Source organism: Oryctolagus cuniculus, chromosome 6 (genome assembly GCF_051225735.1).
Source record: "Oryctolagus cuniculus isolate XC-2025 breed Fujian yellow rabbit chromosome 6, ASM5122573v1, whole genome shotgun sequence".
Classification (NCBI taxonomy): Eukaryota; Metazoa; Chordata; class Mammalia; order Lagomorpha; family Leporidae; genus Oryctolagus; species Oryctolagus cuniculus.
The window spans coordinates 111309715-111329781 of record NC_142872.1 but is presented as its reverse complement, the minus strand read 5'-3'; the positions used below and the strand labels follow the sequence as shown (position 1 = coordinate 111329781).

The following is a 20067-nucleotide window of genomic DNA, read 5'->3' as shown; positions in this document are numbered from 1 at the left end:
TACAGATTCAGTAAGCAATAGAAAAATGTTTCCAAATTCCTTTTCCTTGTGTTTCATTAAACCAAATTATTATAGCCAAAACTAGATGAGATTTACTGACTCTCAGGTGTGATCAAGTAGCAAAATAGAGTAAAAATCTAACATCCAGAGCTAGGGAAGACTCCAGCCCTCTGCAGAAGCCATTCCAGGTGATCGCGTAGCAAACCTGACTCAGGGTGCTGGTTCGCAAGCCCTACCAAGCACAACCCACCTTCCTTGTAATATCAGTGATTCTTCTGAAGACCTTGACTTTATTTTCCTTCCACATTGCTCCTGCCATTCAACCCCTCTCTGATCATCGCTTCCTAACTTGGCAACAGTTCAGCCTCATCAATCTGGAACAGGACCTAACTTTAGGTCTTTCTCTGAACAGGCTGGCATCTTGGCAAGAGTCCCTTAACCTGTATTTATGTCTCATCAAACCCCTTCCCTCCATGACTCAAGCTCTCCCAGTCATTTGAGCCAGCTAGGCAGACCGCCTCACCTGCCAGTCCCTGCTTGTATTTGCTTCTGCTAGCTCAGATGTCCTCTGCCACAGCACTGACCTTGCAAAGTGCATCACCAGCTGGTGTCTCCCCATCTCACTCTCTCAGGTGACTCCAAACTGCACTCACGCAGAAAACCTGACCTCTCTGTCACTAAGGCTGACAGCATCTACACTGTTCCTGGCAGCAGCGTCCCTGGTTAAACCTTGAGGCTGAGGTAAGTAGGACCTGTTTTGCTGGTTTCCTTGGCTCTAACCACTGAATTTCTAATTTCCTTGTGGAGTAACCCCAGTAAGCTGAAATATTCTTTCCCAATAGTACTGTAAATAACTTTTGGTCATGCTCATGCTCAAGCATTTTTAATAGTACTCTACTGCCTGCCAAAATTGAGTAAGAGTGAAAATAAGCAACACTGCCATACTGGGACCAAGCTTCCAGCACATTAACCTTTGAAGTTCACACTCAAACCATATCAAAACTGTAGCACAATCCTAAAATTGACTTGTACAGTCCTCTACAAATTAGAAATTTAATTCTAAAATTGATGATACAAAGTTTACATGGTAGGCTGAAATTAATATTGAGATAAATGAATTCTTCCCTCATCTTACATATAGTCTAGAGATGCAGAAGTAAAGGAAATCACTCCTAGATCATTAAATATCATTAATTACAAACCATAACATTTTATTATTTGAAAAAAGCCATCCGGGTTTTGCTTCCAGGTATATAAAACTAAAATCCTGCAGAAAATGTCCTTGTAGAAAATAGGTATAAGCTCATACATAATACAAGAAGCAATGAGTTAGAGATACTGAAGAATGAACAGATGAAGAGGGTCCCTGGTGAAGAGTTCATGCTCACTTGATGGAGAGATGGAAGCACTTCAAGTAAAATCTTGTCTCTCTAACTTTGAGCCTGGAGCTGAGCACAGCCTGTAAGGTGCACACAGCTGCAACAGGCACACCTCTCTATTCATGTCTCTGAATGAGCTATAAACCATGCATGCAGGGAATAGACGCCAGGCAGATCACCTGAACTGAGACCAGAGCTGTGGCACAAGAAAAAAAATTTTTTTGCAGCTCATGTTTAGCCAAGAAAATTACCTGTTAAAACAAAGAAGCAAACAAAAAATATTCATCAGAAAAAAAACATAATCCAGATCCTTGCAACTTAATGTTCTTATAATTCAAAATATGATAAAACATTGCTCAATATGTGAAGAATCAAGACAATTGAACACATTCTCAATGAAAGAGAATTCAACAGAGATCAACCCAAGAAAAAAACAAATTTTGAGGTCTACAACACTTTTAAACTGGCTTTTATAACTACTTGAGGATAATATGAAGTTAAGCAAAGCATCTTTTTAATGCATGTGAGATCTCAGCCAAGTAATGAAAAGTCTCAATGGAGAAATAAAAATAAAGAACAAAACAGAAAATTTAGAAATAAAGCTTCTAATGTGAAAAATTCATTGGATAGAATTAACACCCAAATTTACTTGACAGAGGATAGAGCAAATGAACTTGAATACATAGCAACAGAAATTATATAAATTCCCATAGTGAAAAACAGCAATAAAAGAATTTTTAAAAGTAGAGTCTCAGGGACCTGTTAAATGACAGTAAAAGGTCTAATCCATATATAATAAAAATATCAGGAAAAATATGGAGACAATGATGTACACCATACATTAACTCAAAAGCACTCAACAACTTAAATGTAAGAGCTAACCATTACTTAAAGCAAAGGTAAAGGGATGTGGCTTATTTGGTTTACTTAAACAGTAAACCAAAAGCATACATTTTAAAAGATAAATTGACAAAATGGACTTCAGCATGTTAAAAACATTTTTTTCTTCAAAAGACACAGTTAACAACTGAAAAACACTTTTGCAAAATCCATACCCAAGAAAGCACTTTGATCTGGACTCTGTAAAGAAATCTTGCAACTCAACAGTGAGAAGTCAACCCAATTTAAACATGGGGAAATGATTTGAACTGATATTTTAAAAAGAAAATATATTCATAGAGGATGAGTATACGGAAAAATGGTCAAAGCCACTAGTCATCAGATACATGCAAATTAGAAGCACACATAGCCATTAGAATAGCTTAAAGTCAGAAAATTGACAGTGCCAAATGCTGGAACAGCTGTGGAGCAACTAGAAATGCCATGCATTGATGGTGGAAATACAGTATGGTATAGCACTTTAGAAAACAATATGGCATGTAACTGTCTTTCAAATAAATAAAACACAAATCTTAAAAAAAAAAAAAAGAAAAGAAAACAATATGGCAGGGGTAGGCATTGTGGTGCAATAAGTTAAGCCTCTCCTTGGGAATCCACATCCTATATCAGAGTACAGGTTCAAGTCCTGGCTCTACCACTTCCAATCTAGCCTCCTGTTAATGCATGTAGGAAGGCAGCAGCTGATGGTCCAAGCACTTGGATCCCTGCAACCTATGTAGGAGACCCAGAAGAAGTTCTGGGCTCTAGGCTTAAGCCTTGCCCAGTCAGGATATTGTAGGACTCTAAGGAGTGAACTATAAAATGCAAATTCTATGTCTTTCAAATAAATAAATAAACCAAGGAAGGAAGGAAGGAAGGAAAGAAAGAAAGAAGGAAACATTATGGCAGCACCTTATAAAATTAAATATGCAGGGGCCTGCGCTGTGGTGTAGCAGGTGAAGCTGCCTCCTGCAGTGCTGGCATCCCATGTGGGTGCCGGTTCAAGACCTGGCTGGTCCACTTCCAATCCAGCTCTCTGCTGTGGCCTGGGAAGGCAATACAGGATGGCCCAAATCCTTGGGCCCCTGCACCTGCGTGGAGAGACCTGGAGGAAGCTCCTGGCTTCTGACTTCAGATTAGCGCAGCTCCGGCCGTTGCGGCCAACTTGGGGGTGAGCCAGTGGATGGAAGACCTCTCTTGTGTGCACGCGCATTCTCTCTCTGTCTGTGCCTCTCCTTCTCTCTCTGTATAGCTCTGACTTTCAAATAAATAAATAAATAAATCTTTTTTTTTAAATTAAACATGCAGGACCTAGTAATTCCAATCTAAGGTATTGACCTAAAGCATATCCGTGGCCACACAAAACTGTGTATGTGAATTACTCCTAATATGCAAATACAAATCACTACTATTCAAAAATTGGAAGCAACACAGATGTCCATCAATTATTGAAAAGATTTTTTAATATGGTCTATCCATCCACTTATTAAAAAAAAATACCTAAATGAAAGACCTCTGCGAGTGAGCTCCCAGTAAAAAGAACGGGCCATCAAAGAAGGAGGTACCTTTCTCTGAAGGGAGGAGAGAACTTCCACTTTGTCTAAATAAGATCAGAGTCTCGAACTCAAAAGGCTTCCATAGTCTTGGCAACTCATGACTAGAGCCTAGGGAGATTACTGACGCCATAAACAAGAGTGTCAAATTGTTAAGTCAACAACAGGAGTCACTGTGCTCTTACTCCTCATGTAGGATCTCTGCCCTTAATGTATTGTTCAATGTGAATTAATGCTATAACTAGTACTGAAATGGTATTTTACACTTTATGTTCTGTGTGGGTGCAAACTGATGAAATCTTTACTTAATATATACTAAATCTATCTTCTGTATATAAAGGTAATTGAAAATGAATCTTGATGTGAATGGAATGGGAGAGGGAGCGGGAGAGGGGAGGGTTGCAGGTGGGAGGGAAGTTATGGGGGGGAAAAAGCCATTGTAATCCATAAACTGTACTTTGGAAATTTATATTTACTAAATAAAAGTAAAAAAAAATAATGAATGGGTGAAATCTGAAAAATATTTTTTAGATATTTTTTCTAAGTAAAAGAAATCCAACACAAAAATCTATTTACTGTATAATTTACTTAAATAAATTTCTAGGAAAGTCAGTACTCAAGTGATAGCATATCTGTGATTGCTTGGGACTATAAATGAGGAAAGGGAGTGAAGTGCAAAAATATACAGGAAACTTCTTTGGCCAAAGAATCTATTCTATATCTTGATTGTAGTGGTTCTTGCATGGTTACATACAATCACCAAAATCAGCAACCACACACTTAAAATTCATGAGTTTTACTCTATGCAGATAATACCATAAGTGAAATAGAGGCAGGTTTTAATAAAAAGGAAGAATAGATTAAAAATCAAGTTTTTTGTATATTGAATTTCAGCAGCTGAGTAACCCAGTTTAGATGATTTAATATAACTCAAAGAGATTTGATGAGAAAAGTCAACCTTCTAAGAAAATGACAGATCTGCTAAGAAAACAATATATCTGCTTACTAGCATGGCAGTTATATCAAGAATTTAGTACGAGGGGCCAGCGCTGTGGAGTAGCGAGTAAAGCCACCGACTGCAATACCGGCATCCCATATGGGCACTGGTTCTAGTCCCGGCTGCTCCACTTCCAATCCAGCTCTCTGCTGTGACCTGGGAAATTTTCACTATAAATATAAATTCAATATTTATATTGAAAGGCAGAGTGACAGAGAGAGAGGGAGAGACAGAGATAGAGCGAGATCTCTCATCCTCTGATTCATTCCCCAAATACCTACAGCAACCAGGATTAGACCAAGCCAAAGCCAGGATCCAGGAACTCCATCCTGGGCTCCCATCTGGATGGTAAGAACTAAAGTTCTTGAGACATCATCTGCTGCCTCCCAAGAACATTAGCAGGAAGCCGAATCTGACGCCTGTAGCTAAAACCAGGCACTCTGATACGGGATCCAAGTGTCCCAAGCACCTACTCTGCAGCTGAATAATACTGAGTCAACTCCTGTTTTGGATTTTTTTAGATAAATATTTTATTTTAGAGCAGTGTTAGATTCATAGAATTATTGCGAAGTAACTACAAATATTTACCATGTGCTCCATGCTTAATTTCCCATATTACTCACATCTTACATTAGTATAGTATATTTTCTATAATTAGCAAACTAATATTAATGTGCTCTCATTGACTAAAATCCTTCCTTTACTAATATTTACTTTGTTTTAACCTAATGCCTTTTTTTTTCTTCCAGAACGACACATAGGAAATAACTTAATAGTCATACCTCCTTAGGCATTTCTGGTTTGTGACAATTCTCAGACTTAACTGTTTTTGATGATCTTAACAGTTTTCAGGAGTACCGATCAGGCATTTTGTAAAATGTCCCTCAATTGGACTTTATCCAGTGTTTTTCACATTGCTAGCCTGGAGTTAGGTTTTTAAAATATCTTTTGGGTCCAGCATTGTAGGTGCAACAAATTAACCTGTGATACCAGAATCCCCTTTAAGCACCAGTTCAAGTCCTGGATGCTCCACTTTGAATCCAGCTCCCTGTTAATGCTCCTGGGAAAGTAACAGAAGATGACTCGAATACTTGGGACTCTACCATCCACATGGGAGATTTGGATGGAATCCCAAGCTCCTGGCTTTCGCCTGGTTGAGCCGCAGCTGTTGTGATCATTTGAAGAGTGAACTAGTAGATAAAAGACGTGTGTGTGTGTGTGTGTGTGTGTGTGTGTTTTGTGTGTCCCTCTCTGTAATTCTGCCTTCCAAAAAATATTTAATAAAATATCTTTTGTTTCATTCTTTCACTATTTTTTGAAAAGATTTATTTAATTATTATTGAAAGGCAGAGTCACAGAGAGGCAGAAGCAAAGAGAGAGGGAGGAGTAGAGGGAGTCTTCCACCCACTGGTTCAATCCCCAAATGGCCACAATCGTGGAGCTGGGCCTATCCAAAGCCAGGAGCCAGGAGCTTCTTCTAGGCCTCCCACACAGGTGCAGGGACTCAAGGAATTGGGCCATTTTCTACTGCTTTCCCAGGCCATAGCAGAGAGATGGATTGGAAGTGGAGCAGCTGGGACTAGAACCAGTACCCAAATGGGATGCCGACACTGCAGGTGGTGGCTTTGCTGGCTTTGCCAGCAATGCCACAGTGCCAGCCCCTCTTACACTCTTAAAACCACCATAACATCATATTATAGTAATTTGAGTTATTGTTCAAATAAGTTTCTCACTATGGCAAAAATTAACAGGTCTCCCAGTGCTCCTGATAGAATAGATTTAAGTGAATGACTACAAATCACATTAGAGCTCTAAAAGGCAGCTATTATTTTATATACTCTACTATAGAAAAACCATATTAATAATGTTAATTCAGTAAGCCTCAAATAAGATAAGGCAGTGAATCCACAGTGAGGGTGTTATAAATCCTGAACTTGCAGGAATTATTTTTTAATAAAGTTAACTTTATTCTTATTAAGGGACTAAATATGTACTTCAATATATTCTCTAAATCATTAGTGGACTGTAATACAAAAATAAGTTAGTTATTTTCCAAGTAGCTTTAAGTAATAATTTGAAATATAAAATAAAACACAATCCCTTAATACTAACTACTTTGACATTATGATTTATGAACTCTTCATAGTAAGATACCCAAATTTAACAAAAGAATATAAAAATAATAGCTTATCACATGAAATGGGGAAAAGTGAACACCCTTAGTATCACCAGTGAACTGGTGGCAGGTCATTTTTCTTAAAAAAAAATCATGGAAAAATTAACAGTTTTTAATGCCAGCGAAGCTCTGGATTTCTACCCAAACTTTATAAAATGTTTAAATAAATGTAACCCAGGTTATAACTTGTATTCAATCCTAAAGACAAGGTCACTGAGGAGAAACACCCAACAGAAAATAGAATGTGTTCAACACCCCAGGGGAAATGTTGCCTGAAATGATCTTGGTAAAGGTGAACCAGCTCTTGTCTGATGAGGAGGGAAAATAAACAGCTGGACCAGTGGGCAAGCCGGGAACAGAACACCTTATGAGCTACAAAAATGACTGGACTATGGTCATGCTATGCTACTGCAGCACTAAACTGAAAAAGGACAACAAAAACAACAAACTAGGAAGCACAGCATCCACCTGGGAGAGTGGACAGTTGCATGGTCAAGGCTCCTAGGTGAGTCTAGCAGACCGCTGGCCCCACCACGGGGCTCAACAAGACTGAGCAGGAAAAAACGGGTGAGTAAATGTCTCCACAAAAAGAGCAAGTGCTTCAAAGGCCCTTAGGCAGTCCTACAAAAGTTTTGTCAACATCAGACAAAATCAACTTCTTTTTTACTGTAGTAAGAACACTTCATATGCGGTCAGCCCTGTGAAATTTTTAAGTGCACAACGTAACTTTTTAAGTTTAGCAGGCACAGCAGTTTCTTAGGGTAATGCACCTACCCGCTGTCCTAATGATCACAGTAAAGCAGGTCTAGGGCCTGAGGTCAGAAAGGAGCAAATCATCTTCTAATCACAGAAAGTCAGAGAAGAAAAAGAAGAAGCAGGGCCAGCGCCGTGGCTCACTTGGTTAATCCTCCACCTGCGGCACTGGCATCTCATATGGGCACCGGGTTCTAGTCCTGGTTGCTCCTCTTCCAGTCCAGCACTCTGCTGTGGCCCAGGAGGGCAGTGGAGGATGGCCCAAATGTTTGGGCTCCAGCCGTAGCGGCCATTTTGGGGGTGAACCAATGGAAGGAAGACCTTTCTCTCTGTCTCTCTCTCTCTCACTGTCTAACTGTCAAATTTAAAAAAAAGAAAGAAAGAAAGAAAGAAAGAAAGAAAGAAAGAAAGAAAGAAAGAAAGAAAGAAAGAAAGAAAGAAAGAAAGAAAGAAAAGGAAGCATGCATCTCGTTAAAGCTGGGAAAATACAGGCTTCTTAACACAGCAGAAAGGAATGGCAATGTTAAAAAAAAGAAAGATTCTGCTCAGTATCCTCTGAATGAATCAGGATCACCCTGGAAAAGGCTATATACCTGTTGAGAGCTGATATTTATAGGTTGCTTTAAAACGATCCATGTGACACTCTCAAGAAGGGGTGGAACTGTCAGAGAACCAGGGTACGTCCAGTAGTCCCAGGATGGTGGAAGCAGAGATAATGGGTCAAAATTTGTGAATCGAGTTTGTTTTCCCTGGGAAAACATAAAGAATTCCCACAAATTACAATGGAAGAGACTTCAAGAAACATGCAGCCAATAAAATAATATGTAAATATTTAATATATTCCTTTTACATATTTAACGTAACATTTGCTTTCATCTGAAAGATTTTAGAAAAATAGCAAACCATACAGATTTATTTAAATAGACTTATTTTTACATATTATCTTTAAAATACGTCACAATTGAAGACTTATTCTGTAAAATTACAATACAGAAACCAATTATGCATAAATAGATGTATAAATTAATACCTTAGATAACTTTAAATGCTTTAATAATTTTAAAAAGATAAGTGGTAAAGGTTTCTTCTGCTTTTCTGGTCAAGTACTGAAAATGCTTCAAAGCAGACAAGTGTGTGCTATGTCATCGAAAACTTTAAAGGAAAATAAGAAAATTCAGGAGAGAACTAACAATGTGTTAGTCATTATCAAACAGTAATTCATTTTACCTTTTCTTTAATGGAATCCAAAATGTCAGTAATCTTTTGCAGTTGGGAATTATATTCACCAATCTAAAAACATGAAATTTCAAAAGAAATGTTTAGTAGCAGATCAAGTTGGAACCATTTCTTTCAGCTGCTATTTTTAATTTTGTAAGATCGTCAACCAGCATAGAACATACAGTGATTGTTATAGAACAAAGTTTCTCTTTTACCAGAGTCTTATCAGGACAGAAGAATCTGAAAAACAAAATAATATTACAGGGTTCCTGTACTGAACTTTCTGTTTGTTTCCAAACCCAGGAGTAATAGCTTTATATCTTTAGCTTTAGGAATGTTTAAGATACAGATTACCTTGAGTGAAATGAAACCTTGCTGAGGGAACTAATACAATATCTGCTTTTTTTTTTTTTTTTTTTTTTGACATGCAGAGTGGACAGTGAGAGAGAGAGACAGAGAGAAAGGTCTTCCTTTTGCTGTTGGTTCACCCTCCAATGGCCGCCACGGCCGGCATGCTGCGGCCGGCGCACCGTGCTGATCCGAAGGCAGGAGCCAGGTACTTATCCTGGTCTCCCATGGGGTGCAGGGCCCAAGCACTTGGGCCATCCTCCACTGCACTCCCGGGCCATAGCAGAGAGCTGGCCTGGAAGAGGGGCAACCGGGACAGAATCCGGCACCCCAACCGGGACTGGAACCCGGTGTGCCGGCGCCGCTAGGCGGAGGATTAGCCTAGTGAGCCGCGGCGCCGGCCAATATCTGCATTTTTAAGTATTCAGACTGTAGATCCAATCAGACTATGGTGGCATCAAAATATTCAATGAAGATATCTCCTACTTGCAACCAAAAGGATTTGAGGTTTCTAATCAAAGCAATATATCTATCAAGAGGAGCAATCTTCCCCCAGCCCCATACCTCTTCCAGTCATTAGGGGTGCTCCTATTTAAAACCCCACAAGGTTTCAGCTCCTTCAGGATTAAAGCATATTCTTTTGCCGACCAGGATCCTGATGCCACATCCTAACTTGATGAACAAATGCAGAAAATTGCTGCCATCCACAGCACTACAGCTCTCCCTGCCCTTGCCCTTGTTCTCCCAGCTCCAATTCCAGGAGTTACATCACTCACAGAGTGTGCAGCATGGCAAACGTGCACACCCTACAAGAATGCAGTCACAGTGGGAGTTGAGAGGCCCAACCTGTCCCCAGGTGGTGGTGAAAACAATAGTTGTCTGTCTACATGGGAATATTAGACAAAGGGAAATGCAACAGGATTTTTAAAAAATTGGTCAGTACGTTTGTGACAACAGGCCACTGTGGACGAACAAGTGCTTCATGCTTGGATCAGGAGCTTGAACTTCACTCTGTCCTGTGTCTCTAAAGACTATGCAATCAGGAAGTACCCAGAAGCAACTTTCTTCTCAGGACCTCAGCTATTACAGCCGCTATTATTCTTACTGTGGCTGCTACTGCTGCTGCAAGTCACAAAAAAATTAACAATGGACAATCAGAAGAACCATAAAATAACTCTCTTAGACCGGTGTTTTAAATTATTTTTTAAATATTAATTTCAAAGGCGAAATACTAAGCCTAGAACTCATTTACAAAATTTAAAAATAATAGTTTAAAGGTGGATGCTTGCTGTAGCAGTTAAGATGTCAGTTGAGGTACCCACATCCTATTCCAAATGCTTGGGTTTGAGTCCTGGTTATGCTTCTGATTCCACCTTCCTGTTGCTGTGCATCCTGGGAAACAGCAGGTGATGGCTCAAGTGTTTAGGTTCCTGTCACCCATGTGGGAGATCTGAATTCAGTTTCTGGCTCCTAGCTTCCCCCTGGCCTAAGCAGTTGAGGATATCTGGGAAGTGAAGCAACAGAGGGGAGCTCTGGAGGGTGCTCTCTCTCTCTCTCTCTCTCTAGCTCCACCCCTGTCTCTCAAATAAATAAATATTTTTAAAAGGCAGTTTAAGGTCCACTCCATGACTCAAACTCTTTATCCCATATGGCTCTATATTTCAAATGAAATCAGTGGATTCTCACCTGTAAAAACACTCCCAAAACAGCTAGTCCATCTGGTTCATGAGCTGCTTCAACAAAACTGGGGTACTTGTCTGAGTTCCAGTGAACCACATGGAGCTGAAAGGGAAGTACACAAAAATAAATAAATAAATAAATAAATAAATAAATAAATAAAGGTATTCTAAAGCATCCTGAAAAATAGAAATGTAAATACAGCATTTATTTCAATATTCTGATGTCATACATTCATCTGGGTAATGTGTTTTTCAAAAGAATCATAGAATCTTCCTGTATTCATTTTCTAGAAACTAAAAATCAAGGATCAAAGAATTACAGCCACTTAACAAGTCTTTGGCATACTATATTAAACGTTGCATCATCATTTAGAATGCTCTAAGCATATTGCTCATCCTCTCTAGTCCCAACAAACTGCAACCATTGCTCCCAAGTGACTTGGGCCTCCTCTGTGCCTTGTACAGTTGATATTGCAACGGAACAGCCTGAAGTCAAATCTCAGCTGGCCATAGAGTCCTCTGAAGAAGGCTGGGCTCGCAGATGAATGAGGAAGTCAAACTCCCAGGTTTCCAGGGACCAATACCTTTCTGTGCCAATGACAATGCAGTTGTTCTTGAAACTGCCCAGTCAGACTTTCCCACTGTAGTTTAAGATTTTTTATAGTTTGAAAATATGGGCTGTCCTTATGAATATCTATTTTAAGCAGCATTCACACTTTTTTCATTATTAAGATTATTTTTGACAAATTGTAATACCAATCATTTGTGGAACACAATGTAAGACTTTAATATAGGTATACAATGCAGAATGATTAAATCAAGCTAATTAGAATATCCGTCACCTCACTCACTTCATTTATATAAATTTACTAGCTTCTGTGAATGTGTTCCTATCCTTTGCTGAGAATAAATTTGAATAAGAAAAAAAGAGACTTTTAGGTTTAGCAACCATAGGTGGCTGAGAAAGGAAATGAGAGGAAGCTGTGTTATTGAGGAGTGGGGGGAAAGAGCTAAGAGAGAATAGAAGGTGTTGGACAACCTTGGAACTCCAAAAAACAGACTTCAACCACTTCACAACTCTACTCTTATGCAAGTGTTCTCATGCAAAATACAATGTCATAAATATGCCAGGCTTGTAGAAAACGCAGTATCTTAAATACTTGATCTAGTTAGTGTCAAAGATTGCAGAACTATAAAGCAGAAGGTCACTTTTAGAGAATCCTCAGTTCTAGCTAAAAAAGACATGCTCAGCAGCCAAAGGGCAACGTGACACACCCAAAAGATGTATCTATGATCATAGATCATGAAAGCTGGCTATGGTGCCCAGGCACCCGATATAAAGCATTAACTTCAGATAAGAATTCTGCTATAGCTTGACAAGAGTTGGCTCCGAAACTCATGCAGATGTTCAAGTCCCAAAGTCATGGACTGATGGAACTGATAGGGTACAAGCTTGATCCAATTATGGGGATCTGAAGATGCAGCCTCTGGAAAGTGACTGGGGGGTCAGGCATTGTGGGGTGGCAGGCTAAGCCACCATCTAGGATGCCCACATCCCGTATCGGACTACTAGTTTGAGTCCAAGCTGCTCCATTACAATCCAGCTTTTTGTCAATGCGCCTGGGAGGCAGCAGACAATGGCCTAAGTACTTAGGCTTCTGACACCTTTGTAGGAGACCTGTGAAGAGTTCCTGGCTTAGCTATTGGCTTCAGCCTGTTCCAGACCCAGCTTTATGTTGTTAGGCATTTGGGGAGTGAAGCAGTGGTTGGAACATCTGTGTATGTGTGTGTGCGTGTGTCTGTGTGTGTATATGAATGTGTGTGTGTGTGCGTCCCCTGTCTATGTCAGTCTGCCTTTCAAACACATAAATACACTTTTTTAAAAAGTCATTGCATTAGATAGGAACATCAGGGTGGGGCTCCTTTGCTCCCTCCCTCTGCTTCCTCGGTCTCCATGCCCTACTCTCTTGGCACTTCCACCATCCACTGCCCTCATCAGATGTCAGGACCAAAGGGGCCACTCAATCTTTGACTATGAACCTTTGACTGGAAATAGACCTTCTTCTTTCATAAGTAGCTTCTCTACTTATTTATTCTCTACTTATTTATTTGTAGTGATGACAAGCTGACTAAGTCAGTCTTCTTCTAATGAATCCTTTTGACATATCAAGAACACTTACATGGGCTTCATGCCCAAACTGTCTTTCTTGCTGACTGTTACCCAGGGAATTCAGTATCTTCAAACTCATCCCATGCTTTAAACATAGCTTTATGTCCCATAGGCAAGCAATATGAGGGGGTTTCAGGATGGATGGGAATTATCATGAATTCAACAATATGACATCCACAAACAATCAAGGAAGACTATGAGATATTCAGACAGAAAATATACGACAGGATTCTTGTCATGCCTTGTTCCAAGTTGGTGTGAGATAGCTGGGGGAGGAAAGAAACCTGAAAACATTTGGATGATGAAATAAAGTTCCCTTGGCTCACAGGAGATAAATGATGTCCCACTGTCAGGGAGGGGCTGAATGTTAAAGTTATTTTAGGCTCTGTGCCAATGCAGAAGTTCACTTAGAAAAATATGACACCTAGAAGACAGAAAAATGTGTAGTGACATCTTTAGGATGGATTATGAAATGAATGTGTAAGTAATGAGAGATGTATATATCTCCTACACACAATCATTCTTCAGCTTGTTAAATGGCAACAATTATTTGAAATATGATGGCAAACTAGAGCAAGAAAATCAATCTTTTTTTTAAGTAAGTCCTCTCCCCCACACACTTTGCTTAACTGGCAGCAATACATTCATGGAACTAATATCATTTCACCTTTATTAGCATTTGTATATGAAATTCAAAGAAATAAATAACCAACTCACAGTTCCTGGCTACCAATGACAGAAGCAGTGACTTGAGCTGGGTGATAAGTTTTTGTAGCCCATGCAAAAATGGAAATAAGATTCTTCCCTATTTAAAAACAATTCTTTTTTTTTTTTTGACAGGCAGAGTGGACAGTGAGAGAGAGACAGAGAGAAAGGTCTTCCTTTGCCCTTGGTTCACCCTCCAATGGCAGCCTCGGCCCACACGCTGCAGCTGGCGCACCGCGCTGATCTGATGGCAGGAGCCAGGTACTTATCCTGGTCTCCCATGGGGTGCAGGGCCCAAGCACTTGGGCCATCCTCCACTGCACTCCCTGGCCACAGCAGAGAGCTGGCCTGGAAAAGGGGCAACCAGGACAGAATCCGGCGCCCTGACCGGGACTAGTACCTGGTGTGCCGGCGCCGCGAGGCGGAGGATTTGCCTAGTGAGCTGCAGCACCAGCTAAAAACAATTCTTAAATAATATTATTCAACTTTAGTATTTTCAAACTGTATAATAGTGACTATGCCAAGCACTATTCCAGAATTCCTCCATGAGTGTTGAAATCATAATTTCAGTATTAACTACATATTTAATATATATATTATGTATTCTATAGAAGCTGCCACCAGATAATGTTCCAAACACAGAATGGACTATTAGCCTTGTTTTTCTAGATGCATAATTCCTGAGATAAAATTTTTCATGAATTAGATCATTTTACTTTATAGATAGATAGATATACATCATATATGATAAATCATCATATTAGACCCCAAAGTAAATGCTTATTATTGAAACTTTAGATGGGTTTTCTTTATTTCACTTCTTGTTTCCATTTTACAAGGGGTCATAACTTGATGGTAGCCATGAACTTAGTTACAAAAATATCTGGAAAAACTAATTAACATCTTGGAATCCTTCCTAAAGCTGAGCACAAAGGGATTCTTTGGTAGAGGAAACCAAATGCCACCATCCAGTGCCAACCTCTTCTTTAGATCCCAGGTTTTTATCCAAGGACCTACCTGAAAGGGAGCCTAGACTGCCTAATAAGCATCTGAAGATTCACGTGTTCAGAACAGAGAGTTGATTCTCTCCACAACCTGTTCCTCCTTGAACATGCCCATCACAGTAAATAGCATAAGCATTCCCCAGCTTGCTCAAGCCAAAATCTCAGGCTGTTCCTAGAATCTTTTTGCTTCCTCAATCCCAACATCATTTTCATTTTTAAATCCCATTAACTTTACCTTCCAAATATGTGATGCATCTGCCCAGCTCACTTCATCTTCACCCTCCCCATAGTCCAATTACCACCATTGCCTATTTGAACTACTTCTGTAACTGCTTGATTTCTCTCCTGCTCCAATGTTTGCCTGGAATCAGTCTCATCTCCTCACTGTAGTCAGCTGTAGTTTATGAAGCATAAAACTTGTCATTCTACTGCTCAAAACCTTCCATTGTCTTCCTCATACTCCATTAAAGATAAAGTCTAAACTGCTCACAGTGCCCAAAAACACCCAACCTGGCACGGCCTCTGCCTGCCTCTCTGGGACATAGCTCACAACTTTTCTCTCTCTGATTCCAACTGCATAAGGCCAATGCCTTTCCTTTATTGAACATACGAAGCTCATTCCTGCCTTACAGTATTTTCTCTTGTTCTCACATCCTGGAAAATTCTCTAGATATTCTCATACTGTTTTCTTGTCATTAAATTTCAATTCATGCATCATCTCAAAGAGTCTTTTATTAACCCCTCAGTCACTCTACAAGGTCATGGGATACCATTCCTACCAAAGAACTTACCACCTACCACTTACTTATTGTCTACCTCTACCACTCTACCAAGTGTTGCCTATCTCAAACCACTGACCCCTCCTCTCCCTCTTCTCAATCCCAATAATCAGGTCCCACTGAAGCCAGCACTTCAGCCAGTTAGCCCCCTACCATACTCCTCTATGACCTAGGACTTTTCAAGGGCATCTTGATGCACACCTTGTAAACAATCCTGTTTCAATCAAATCTAGTCTGAAGCTATACCTTGAATGTTACTTTCTAAATACAAATATAATCATTTCACAATTTAAAGCCATTCAATGGCTTCATTCTGCAATTGGAATAAACTTCATACTCTTTACCATGACTTACTACAATAAGACCAGGTCCTTTCCTATCTTTTCAACCCTACCTCTGACAACCTTTTGGTTCTCCAAGCTCTAATCCCACAAGCAATTCTGTTCTTTAACTGTATGGTGCCTTTCCTACCCCTGGTCCTCCACTATGGTTCTGTGCAGGACTAATGCTGGTTCTCCCCTTTGCCAGACTCACTCTTCTTCATACTTCAGGCTTGGCATTATAAATATTCTGAACCGGCCAGTGCCGTGGCTCAAAAGGCTAATCCTCCGCCTGCGGTGTCGGCACACCAGGTTCTAGTCCTGGTCGGGGCGCCGGATTCTGTCCCGGTTGCCCCTCTTCCAGGCCAGCTCTCTGCTGTGGCCCGGGAGTGCAGTGGAGGATGGCCCTTGTGCTTGGGCCCTGCACCCCATGGGAGACCAGGAGAAGCACCTGGCTTCTGGTTTCGGATCAGCGCAGTGCGCCGGCCGCAGCGCGCGGGCCAAAGCGGCCATTGGAGGGTGAACCAACAGTAAAGGAAAACCTTTCTCTCTGTCTCTCTCTCACTGTCCACACTGCCTGTCAAAAAAAATTAAAAAAAAAAAAAAAGAATACTCTGACCCAAAGCCTTGGTTAGGCGGCATGGTTTTGAAGGCTTGTGGCATCCCTAACTCTTCCAAGCACTCCTTTTAGGATAGCCTAAGTAAGCTGTGCCAAGATTTGGGACATGGCTGGTTCTGAATGGATTCTTACAGAGTGAATTATGAATGAATTAATGAATATGTAAATCAATGAAATAAGAAATACCCTTAAATACATATGATGTAGCACCATGAAACTCCAGTCAAGGCTTTATTATCTACAAACACAGCTGTGGATCTCCAAATCAGGACCTTGAGCCTCTGACAAATTTCAGGAAGCAACTTGCAAACTGGCAGTGAACCTCTCTGAGAATAAGTGTACTTGAATTTTATGAAAGTATAAGGTGCATCCATAAGGCAACATGAGTTGCTATGGAAAATGAGAGACCAGTGATCTAAAATGGCCATATCTTAATCTCTACAGAACTTTTGGGATTTAGAACACCACAAATTTTTAAAACTTTGAAACACAAAACTAGAAAGCAAACTTGAAAACAATTCAGTAGATAGTCTAAACTGAGACACTGTACAGATGCAGGGGTCTCCCTTTCTGCATTCTTGGCATTTTTTCACCACCATTGAACATTCTGTATGTGCATTTTAGTCTTCTTCCTTATGGACAGAGCAGGTTCCAACTGTAAGGCATTTGGCCTTAAACAAAAGTGACTGAGTTGGCAAAATGGATATTTTGGATGACAGCCTCAAGAGGCCAAGTACAGTGACTGGAAGAATAAAATTGAAAAGGATTTCTTTAAAATTAGGGCTATACAAGGGTGTCTAAACTCCACAGCTGAGTAACTGGGAGAAAATGAAGAAAAAACTGTATTTGCCTGGAAGCTTTGCAGGTCTTGCCTAGACAACTCACAAGTCAAACTATTTTCACTTGAATAGCTTTGGTTGAGTCATAAAAATTCTTTTATTTCATGATGAAGTTGGATGTTAACAGTATTTAATCGTATTAAAACCTGAACCATATTATAGCTTGTCCTTCAACGGGCTTAGGAAAAGTAGAGAGTATTATTAATGAAAAAGTAATCCCAATGAAAAACAGTTAATGAATGCTTTATTGTGTTATACTTTACCAATGACTGTATAAACTAACAAAGATTTCATTTTATTTCTATAAATGTAGAGGAATTTAGAGTTTAGGAAAGTTTATGACTTTGCATTTTTTTCTTTTTGTAACTTTTCCTTTTACTATTACTTATTTAATGTAGGCTTTAAATATTAGTATATATTTGTGTGTGAACCAAATATGCACAGAGCTTGGCCTAAAACAAATATTAAGGCACTTCAAAAGGTTCATGTAAAAATGCATTAAAAGATAAATTTATTTTGGTACAAAAAATTTGAAATCCATGCAGTGTTTTCATATTATGTATCTTCATGAACCTTCTGAGGACTTTGTATATGTCTCTCTCTCCCTTCTCACTTGCCTTTCAGAAGATAAAACAGATACAGTAGAAAGAGTTGGTAATCTGATATCAGACAGAACTAGGTTTGGACTCATCTCAGTGTTTTCTAGCTGGATAAGTTATCTAATCTCTTCAAGTCTCCAGTTTACTGATTTCTAAAATGGGAACATATAACTCTAAGCTCCCAGGATTAGTTTAAGGCTCAGAAGGGCCCCATTCGAAGCTCTAACATTGAATGAATAAAGCACTTTCAGACACTGAAATACCTAAGTGGTTCAGGCTCTATTTGGTCTCAGGAGAGTAGTTCCCTGCACCCCCTTAAGTTCCACCACGTAGGATGGGTCTGATGACTTACCTCTGCAGCATATCTCACTCCATCCACCACGTGCTCAGAGCCATGATCATCAGCAGAACCCCAGTGAAGGTGAAACTGTCGTAACCTGTAGTTTCCAGTGAGAGGGCCCCCACGCAGAACTAAATACCAACACATTTTAAACTGTTAGCAAGAGTAAAATCTTTACATGAGCTGCTACAACATACATTGCCATGAATGTCCTCCAAGGAATTTTTTACCTATGCGTCCTTCAGTTTGCCAACAGGAATAGGACTTTAGGTATAGGGCAAGTGAAAACAAAACATTTTAAAAGGATATAGAGTCTATAATATAGATTTTTAAGAAATACTGGAAAGTCAAAACAGATCTATATTTGTTTTTTATTGATATAACAGAATTCCTTAGCATGAGTGGCTCATAAAGGAAAGAAATTTATTTAGCTTGTAGTTCTGAAGGTCCAAAAGCATGCCACTGGAATCTGTTCAGTTTCTGGTGAGGGCCTCTTGCTGCCTCACAACATGACTGAAAAGGGGAAGGGGAAGCAGGCACTTGCAAAGAGAAGAATGTGTGTGAGGTGAAGGAAGGCAAAAATAACCCACAGTCATGGAAACTACATTAATCCTTTCGCGTGGATGGAGCCTCCATGACCTGATACCTTCTCAAAGGTCCTACCACCTTTCAACTAAATTCCAGCATGAGTTTTGGCAGAGGCAAACTACATCCAAACCAGGGCAGACACCTTGGTCAGAAGGGAGAACAAGTTAGAAATGCTGAAAGGCAAAGAATTCCTGTTTACTGAGGATAAGCTGACCTCTCTGAATAAGGACATCATACACAAAGAAGTTCAGCTGAGTTGGGTAGAGCAGTGCAGCATCATGGTTAGGGCATAGGTTTTGGCGATTAGAAGAGCTGGACTCACACCTCTTTTATAAAATGTGTCATCTGGCACAAACACTAACTCTTTAGTTTCAGTCTTCATGAGACTTCTTTCTACTGCTGTCATAAAAATTTTAGAAAAATTGAATGTAACACACTTACCCACTGCCTGGCACACAGCATGGTACATGTGTTACCCACTATTATCATCTTATTGTTGTTATCATTATTACTACAAAATTTGTCAAGCAAGCCCATCCTCCATCTAGAAGTGTAAATGCTTGGAAAAATAATAAATATAGTATGACAGCATTAACTTTTTAAAATAAAATCGTAGTTTTGTTCCTTTGGCAAAGTACTCTTTAGTACTGTTCCACAGTAAATATGATCTCTGAAACTATGATGATAGAATCCTATCTTAAGTATACAGAAAAGCTTCTTAATAGAAAACTTTGGCCCTAAACTGTCTCCTCTTGATTAATCTTTATTGGACATGCTGAAAGGATATAAGAGGATAAGGAAGCACTAAATGTTGAACACTCCACAAGCAATATTATACATACATCAATATCCAGTAGAATTTGTTATTGGTGTAGCACCTTCACAACAGTTTGGCTTAATTTCTCTCCTCTTCAGATGTATCATGTAAATATTGTCTCAAAAATGGCCAAGAGTAAACTATGCTATACACAAATCATGAGACATTAGGAATTATCACATGCAGTTTTCTGTACACAGCAAGACAGAAAAAGGAAAAATAACAACTCTCTCTGAGCTATATTGTAAGAGAAGAGATGATCCAGACTACTGACAGAGAACTTACTTCTACCTTATTCGCTTTGA

General features: G+C 39.6%; 1 protein-coding gene across 6 annotated transcripts in view; it reads right to left on the bottom strand.

Annotated features, from left to right (window-relative positions):
- Window positions 1–20067, bottom strand: part of LOC100348977 (carbonic anhydrase 13) — a 34214-nt gene that overhangs the window by 2740 nt on the left and 11407 nt on the right. The window contains exons 3-8 of one of the 6 annotated variants that reach the window (XM_089335483.1): window positions 18370–18488; window positions 10990–11085; window positions 8965–9027; window positions 8331–8486; window positions 4818–4964; window positions 1040–1630 (exon numbers count right to left, since the gene is read on the bottom strand). In XM_089335483.1, the coding sequence (XP_089191609.1) occupies window positions 4842–4964; window positions 8331–8486; window positions 8965–9027; window positions 10990–11085; window positions 18370–18488 (557 nt within the window). In that variant the 3' untranslated portion in view covers window positions 1040–1630; window positions 4818–4841. Of the gene's footprint in view, window positions 1–1039; window positions 1631–4817; window positions 4965–8330; window positions 8487–8964; window positions 9028–10989; window positions 11086–18369; window positions 18489–20067 lie in introns of those variants that run through there. The other 5 variants (XM_089335485.1, XM_070075835.2, XM_002710668.6 and 2 more) reach the window with 5 other exon arrangements.